This window comes from Papilio xuthus, unplaced genomic scaffold, assembly GCF_000836235.2.
Source record: "Papilio xuthus unplaced genomic scaffold, Pxut_1.1 DF827777.1, whole genome shotgun sequence".
Lineage (NCBI taxonomy): Eukaryota > Metazoa > Arthropoda > Insecta > Lepidoptera > Papilionidae > Papilio > Papilio xuthus.
Window position 1 is genome coordinate 255,995 of NW_013530872.1, and position 8,559 is coordinate 264,553.

At 34.8% G+C, this 8,559-nt stretch overlaps 1 protein-coding gene across 1 annotated transcript; it reads right to left on the minus strand.

The window, feature by feature from the left end:
• Positions 1–433: 433 nt before the first annotated feature.
• ppk9 (pickpocket 9) lies at positions 434–7,710 on the minus strand. Its single transcript, XM_013308975.1, has 9 exons — positions 7,686–7,710; positions 7,401–7,503; positions 2,240–2,437; positions 1,877–2,143; positions 1,166–1,317; positions 987–1,040; positions 815–909; positions 628–733; positions 434–543 (listed from the first exon to the last, which is right to left on the minus strand). The coding sequence occupies exons 1-9, from the start codon at positions 7,708–7,710 to the stop codon at positions 434–436; spliced, it is 1,110 nt and encodes a 369-aa protein (XP_013164429.1).
• Positions 7,711–8,559: the final 849 nt, after the last annotated feature.

Here is an 8,559-nt window from a genome sequence, read left to right on the forward strand (position 1 = left end):
TAGTTGAATTGCTTAATTGAGCGAGCGATTCAAAAGGGCCCAACTATCTTAATTATTAGCAAGGTGCTTAAGGGTTGAATTTACGATGTGTTAATACGACCCGATATACGTCGCCGCCAATTGCTCCAACCCTTAAATTAAATTTACCTGAGGGTATACGATCCCTTGTTGCCAACATTAAGCTAAGTATTATAACTTATACTTAACTTAGTGTTAATACAAGTATAGCACGTAATATTTGCTTTTATTCAATATAGTTATATGTGGAGAAAACTCTAATAAATAAATTATTCATTTGTATATTTGAGGTTTTATTACTATTGGATGAATTTTTAATATCGTAACTACATACAAGAAAAGGGTAGTTAAAAACAAAGAAACATGATAAACCATAGTCATTAACGCAGACTTTTTTCTTGCTTCAATTTAAAGATCAACGACCCCGGCAGTACCAGTACAGGCGCAAACTGAGGAAGTATACAATCTCAGTGAAGCTGAGCACACTACAGCCCAGGAAGAGGCCCGCCATGCCGCCCACAGCCACTGGAAGTTATCTCAAGGTCAAGAAATAAAACTATTTTAAATTAACGAATGAATCATTCACAAAATAAGTAATAAAACACTTACCAAGTACATCAGTAAAACCGAAGATGATATCTCGTCGGTACCTCATGCGAGGGTAGGTAACGATACCCCATTGTAAATTTGTGCCCAAGAACCACTCCTGACGTGCCTAAGAGACATACACATATTATAGTATTTACTCTAAGGGCGGCACTAAATGTCAAAATAATAATAACAAACTGATACAAACACTTGTTTGAATAACATAGTTGATGTCGTCGCAAATCGGGTAGCACTCACAGCTTACTTTCTTGCCGGAGTCGTCGCGCAGTTTGTAAAGTATATCTAAAATTATAGCGCAAAAGAATTTATGAGATATAACTTGTGTGTAATTAAATTATTCCATTTTATGATTTTCATACCTTTATAATTTGCCAAACAATGCAAGCCGTCGATATCACAAGTTTTTTCATCGCCTGTAAGAAATAAATAGCAAAATTGAATTTACGATAATTTTAAATTTATTATATCTAAACAGTGAATGAGTCTTTTGACGCACAACATATCATTATATATATTATTATATCATATATTAACTCACGGATTGTTCTATAAAAATGTGGAACACATCCACAATATTTGAGGCATAACTTAATTCTGCATTCCATACGGCACAGGGTGTACGTGTAGATGGCGTTGTGCTTCAGATTATTCTCGTGGGGAAATCTACATCGCCGCTGACCAATACTTAATCTAAGAAAATTACAAAGTTTCATTTGCTTTTTAAATACAATGGCTAGTGGTAAGTATGACATACCAAAATCTGGCACAAGTATTAAGAACTTAGAATTGTTTTTGCGACACAAGTAGCTGTTAAGGAAGATAATCAGGAAAATAATTTGTAATGTTTTTACTTAGCAGCTTCCGATGACGTGTACACGGTCACAGCGGTCACATAAATTTTCATATAGAAATTTTTTGACGATTGCTGATATTTAGTTGATATGTCTGGGACTTCGTATGGCCCATGAATGTACACCTAAAATACCGTCAAGATTTTTTAAGTATATTTAAAATTGAACACCTTAAAATATTTAACTAATTTAAAAAGTAAACTGACTCTATAAGAAGCTGAGATGTTAATAAGCTGAGCGAAAACCTCTCCGTCCAGGGGATGAATGAAAAAAGTTTCATTCTCAGTTTTCACAAGATTCCACTTGTCCGCTGCTCTGTACCTGGTAACAAACTCTCCAGCTTAAACACAAAAACATTTATAAATACACTAAGTTTAACAATACTATAAGAAACATACGTGGGAGAATTGTAAATAGCAACTTTTGAGTTGAAAGAATAACAAAGGCCCATCTCAGTAATGGTAGACACAGGGCCGAGAGTGACTCCAGCAGCGCCGATGTTAATGTCGGGCTTGAAGTCCGGCGCAAGCTCAAGGATCAGCCGCATGTAATGGTCGGCAGGCACCGCCCGGTAGCGTGGCAGCGACTCGAAAGTTTGGAACGACGCATTCGCCAGCGCATTGATGAATTCTCGAAGGTTCGATTTATCAGCCACCTCCGAGTTTCTAAGTTTGTTGAAACAATTGGGTAGTTACAGTCGTAAAGGATATATTTACGTAAGCATAGGCAATCGATTGATATGCGGATTACCGAACACATACCTAATATAATTTTCAAGTTTTCCTTCATCAACTTTATTTTCGATGCATATAGTTATAGCTGGAAATGTGGTGTTCCAAGCAAACATGTCCCGCTCCATGGAGACCACGGTGGGCGAGGACTGGTACCTCATCCATGTTGTGTGAGACAGATACATGGCGCCAAACAAGGACAGACATACCACAGACACCCAGAGGGAACTGCAAGAAATCAATAGAAATGAAAAGCAACATTGTCATGGAAGCTATTTGTGAATGAATGGAAGCCAAAAGCCAAAAGGATAGTAACATTTCACAAGGATGTCGTCTTGGAGCTACGAAATGATTTAGACCATGAATAGACGATGTTTCAAAAAATAAGCGCAGATATGATTTCGCTTTGTTTATTACAAGATTCAAAACTGATTGTTTCTTCATGATTTTTTTTCCATCATCACTTTTATTGGAATTCATGATTTAACCGACAAATAATAAAATGTTTGTGCATTAAATAGTGTGTTATACGTATTAGATGATCCGTGAGAATGTAACACACAAGCCTGTTATTATATCCTGAGGCCTTAATGAAATCTAATAACTAAATCGTTTATACAACATCATAGCTATCGTGACAATAGTCAATTACAAGGATATTACAATTATATCGCCTGAATCAGTTCATGCTTGTAACAGGATCGGCGACGAAACGAATACGTTTATCCCTTTCAATATCTGTCATACTAATTAATGCTTTAACGTTATAGGTTTAATGGCTAAATTGGTTTGCAACAAAGAAGATATCAATAATAGTACCTGTGTCGCTGTCTCTATAATTGCTACATTAATATGAATGACCTCGCAATTTATCAGGTTTATAATATTTGTTAGTTTCAAGCATTGTGTTATCTTGATATGACATGATGTACACAGGTAATTTGTACTAGTATTACATAAAATACTAGCGGACCCGACAGACGTTGTCCTGTCTACACGTCTTTAATTTAAATAAATTAATATGAAGTTAATATTTGATGAAAACTGTGAATCTAAACCATTCCCAGATCACCTTGAACACACACAAAAATTTCATCAAAATCGGTCCAGTCGTTTGAGAGAAGTTCAGTGACATACACACTCATAGAAGAATTATATATATAAAGATTAGAAAGCGATTTCCAAATAAACTTCGTCTGATTCACAGTTGAAAAAAATATTTATAAGGAACCAAGCATAATACAAAAATAATCATTTGCTTCTAAAAGTAAATTAACACTTGACGAAAGCAAATACTTTTTTCAATTATCAAATCAAATACAAACATAAAAAGGAAAAGCTACAAAAGAATAACATCACGTAAAAGGTAAACAAGCTGAAACGTTACCTCGTAGCAGCAAAGCCGCTGTAAAGTCTAATAATTTCCGAAGTGTCATGTCGTCGAGAAATAAATGAAGTGGAGAAAATAAATTTCATTTAAAAATCACGGCAGACCATTATTTTCTCCAGCTTCCCCTAATTAATTTCTTGTCACCGTCTAGATCGGCCGTTGTGGCCGTGACAGGGACAGAGAAAAGGACGCCCTTACGTGCGGACGATTAGTACGAAAGAGACGGCCGTATGAAGGTAAGTGTGCTTCATTACCATCTTTCAGTAGTTAACGGAAGCAAGATACGAAGTTTGCTCCGGTCGAGTTCTGCTCGCCTGGTACTTGTTATTAATGACCGTTAGGAATAAATACGAAATTTTCTCCAAGATTTTCCTCCTGTAAAGTACTGCCACGAATTATTAAAGCAACCAAAGCGGAAAGTTAGAGGAAGAAAATATAATAGCAGGAAAACCATTCCTCTTACTATTTTCAAATAATTCAATGAGAATTATCAGTTTCCTTTTTGATGTTAGTTTTCTTGCATTTAACGAAGTTATTCAATATTAATGAAAAACATGAATACTCTGTCTCACAATAATCATCTATAAATATTAGGATTGCTTCTTACTTTGACACTGGTTACATTTACCTTTAATGAATTTGAATGAGCCATTGTCTTGATAAAACATTAGCTTCATCATTACAACAGGCACAGGGAGGTACAGGGTGGGGGAAGTCAGGGCGGAGGGGGGGGGGGAGCACACGCGAGATATAATTAACAAGCTTAATTTTCTTGTACGAGTTGTATTCGAGATGTGCCTGAAGAATGTTTACAGAAAGTAGCGGGTAAATATTGCCATTGGAAACGTCGAGGTAGAAACTTGCGAGGCTAACATAACATGGAGTCAGAACTACTTATATATTGTAATGTATTCATTTACAACTATTACATGACTTGCAACTCTTTAGTTTTAAGGTTAAAGGCAATGGTAATTTTTGCTCTGCGAAATTTTATAATTGATTTTATATATATCACTTAATTCTGTCTATTAAAAGCCATAAATAAGTCATTTTTCTATCAAAAATAAACTTGAGAAATACGTAAAGTCATTAAAATGATTACAAAATCGTACTCCCTACTAGCTGAGCTACGACACCGCCACTTAATTTGAATATCCGGCACAACTGAGTGTTTAATAAAACATTCAGTTTGATTTACATCCTTACAAATCCGTACCTTTTGCGCTTTATTTAGTGTAAACACGCCCTTACAATGTTGCCGAGAGTTTCGTGGAGTCTTCATTTTGCGTTTTCAATTTTGTTAGCGATTACACAATTTGAATTTTCAGTTTAATTGAGTTACTGGAGTGTTTGCGCACAGCTTTATTGAATACCTTTTAAATTAATCATACTATAGGATATCTCTTACATTATTTTCATTTCATATTACAGATGAAACATTAATCAATTTACATCAGAAAGAGGCATTATTTTAGAGACACTGTTTCAAATATCTTTACCAGAAAATAGACTAAACCTATCGCTTGGTTTTGGCTGGCATTAATTTACCGTGCGACTGTTGAAAAAAGAAAAAAATCTTTATTTAACATCTTGCTGAATTGTCTGAAAGTCGCATATAGAAAATCCTGATACGTAAGTTCACCTTCAATATCGGCTTTAACGCGTACACAAAGCGGAATGTTTTAGAGGCAGTTTAGCAGTGCAAGGCAATAAGACGCAGGCAAATTGCCTCCTGCGAGGTAACACCTCCTAATAAAAATTCCTGCAAATCAATACGTTCTCCTTTACGCTTTTTGTATTGTATTTTATTTTGTTATTCGCCTCTGCCTCGTGTTAAAGGGACAATACTAGGATCTTGTATGTGTAGCAGGATTTAATAGGTTTGATATTGGCTATTGTTAAATAACAACCAAATACTGAAGTAACAAATACTAATAACTTTAGTTATTTATAATTATATTTTGTCGTACTGGAATGCGACTGGATCACAAGACTGGATCATCATATCTATGATATATTTTAGTTATTCAAAACATACAAAAAGAGATTTTACTCGAAAGCATCTTAGATTTCTTGATAAAAGACAATTTCATTAAGCACAAACGTATTGATTAAAGATTAGATTGGCTCTTTAAGCTTCTTTCACAGTTAAACTTTTTGATGTATTTGTTATCAAGTATCAAGAGTAGTCGCTCATGTTACAAAAGCAACAGTAAATGGAATACACGTTGGATTCCGCGTCCTGTGTTTGCGATTTGCATGGCGCGTGTGTGTGTGTGTGCGCGCATGTAGCGATACAGTACCGCGCACGTGTGTGCATCCCGATTGACATAAAGGAGCTAAATGCTAGGGGCTGGCTCGTTTGAAACGCTTAGCACCAGTATTTATTGGCACGTACAGGATAAGCAAAAATTCCAATAAAAGTCCTCGGGAATTTCGATGGAAAAGAATAATGTTTAATTTGTCCGATGAGAGCGGACGACGAGATTTATGTGCTTCTCCTATTTGTGTCGTTTGACGACGAATTAAATGTTCCTTTGCGATCTGATGGAGTTTGCCTGTTTATACGGAATGTTGCGTAGGAGGCTTTCAATGAATAACATTTCTTCAAAAATTAAAACAAGAATAAAGTACTTATAAAAAAAAGATTGTGAATTATCTGGCAAACTAGTTAGATACGAACAAATATATTGTTAAGTGTCAGTCATAGAGTACAGAGCGTAAATATTAAAAACTTTCGTTTAATTCAATTAAAAATAGTAAAGAATTCGTGCCATTGCTAAGGCGACTGTATCACTATTCAGTCAGACTCTCGTATTAGAGAAAACATTAATAATTGAACACAATAAAACGATAACATATCAAAACTAATTCCCTGCATACAAAAACCCAGTCAGTATAGTTGTAAGTGACACATGTCGTGTGACGTGACATGTCGCAGGACGGAGGATGACGGCTAGATTTAACTATTATATCTATGTTATGGAAATATTATTTTATAATTATGTGAATTAGTTTTCAGTTAAAATGCTTTGTCAGTGTTGGATTAAGTCGCCATGGGTAAAAAACACTATTAGAGAATTAAAAATTAAATTATCGAGCAATAGCGTATCTTTTATTTAAACCAAACAATCACGTATACTAAACAACGACCTCTAACTACAGGACTATGACTAGAGTTACACTTGTATTAGTATATATTGTTGTCTCTGTTTTATCTGCCAGAATGAAAGGGATGACAATAAGAAAATGTTCATTTTTAGAAATCCCAGGACATGAATATAAACAATATACTACCAAAAATGTTATAATCTTGTATAAAAAGCGGTAGACAAGAGAAATTATCTGATTATCTGGCGCAGATGGCAGTAAAAAGTAAGTGAAGTGTACAGCGCTCACCTCAGCTAAACGCAATTAGATTCGTCTCGGGAGACTGACGCGGACGCCGCTCGTAGTCTAAGAGCCTGCCAACAAAAATACATTGCATTGAACAAACTCATAAACTAAGTCCATTTTTTAGTTTATTCCAAACCATACGTTTCACGTGATGTAAGATTTTTCCAAAGTGTAAAACGTAACATTGGTGATAGAAATAATTAGATATATTTGAAGATTTTTATTTTATTACGACATACGAAGGAACATTATTTTAGAGTGATATTACTATCAAAATAAACATTTTAAATTTTCAAACCAGAGAATAACAATAAAACTTTTTAACATCAAGTAAATGTTGGGTATACTACTCTTAGACTATATGGACCCCGTCACTGATTTACATATAAATTGTAGCTAACTCACGTGGCGTCTCTTACTTTTAACTGCTGTAACCGCACTCCAGCGACCTCCCCCGGATTCCCCTCCACGTGCCCTTTCCTCTCCCCTACCACGAGTTTGTTGCGACCTTTACAAAAATACACTGAATTATTTTACATACGTTCTTATGTTTTTTTTACTGTCCAAAAGAATTATACCAATTCTATTATACAGAAAATAAAATTACAAAAAGATAAAGCCATTTAATGATATTAGGAAAACATTTTAACAAAAAGTAAAAGTCGTTTGTTGTCAAGTTATTTGAAATACCTTTGACATTGTAATCCATCGCCATCATTCTCAGATATTCGGAGGCATTCATCAAGATTTGTCGTGCATTTCGTACATTCGCTGTCACAAAAACTGGAGAGAAATATATCGTGGAGTTAGTGGACAGTGTAATTCAATTTAGTAAATGAGATTTTCCGTCGAGTTACCTGCGACTTCGCCCCTTCATATCATGTTATCTTATAAGATAAAAGTTATTACGATCTTCAGATATTTGAGCCAACGTTTGGCGAAATGTTTATTTGCTAAAAGAAGAAAAAAGTTTGAGTTCTTTTCAAATGTAATGACAACTATTTTCATACATTCTTCTTCTTGAAGTGCCTCTACGACTATGCTGACGGCAAGTTCTCGATATTTTACATTCATCAAAATATTAATATCAATTATTTATAATTGGCAATAACGCTGACTGGAAGTTTTTATTTTGTTTTTATTCCATTAAACTCAATTATTAAAAATATCTATACTGTGTTATTAATCGCATTTGATATGTATTTTAGACTATCTAGTTCATAATTGTTTAAGGTGAAAAGTTCGTTAAATTTGATATTGCAGAATAGTGTATCCTTATTTACACCAGTGTTGGCTATATTGGCCAAACTCAAGGGTCGAGCGAGCAAATTAGATTGGCACAAGTGGGGTCAGACGACGCCCGGGGTGGACAGCGAGGGGACAGGGAATCATATCGCTTGCTTATCAAAACACTAAAGAAATATGAGAATCGCTTTGTTAAAATAGCTTTTCCAGAATTCGCAGCTTGAAAACGGAAATGTTTTCTTCTTAACCTTTGTTTGCATGAACACATTCAAAATTACCATTTTATATAACACTTCTTAATAAGTTAAAATTTTTGTAT

Excerpts from the sequence above, each read along its gene's own strand:
- ppk9 (XM_013308975.1), bottom strand. The coding sequence starts at position 7,710 with ATGGCGATGGATTACAATGTCAAAG. Across the intron at positions 2,438-7,400 it reads TTAAAAGTAAGAGACGCCAC|TTCCCTCTGGGTGTCTGTGG; the intron begins GTGAGTTAGCTA and ends GATTTCTTGCAG. Across the intron at positions 910-986 it reads TTGTTTGGCAAATTATAAAG|ATATACTTTACAAACTGCGC; the intron begins GTATGAAAATCA and ends CTATAATTTTAG.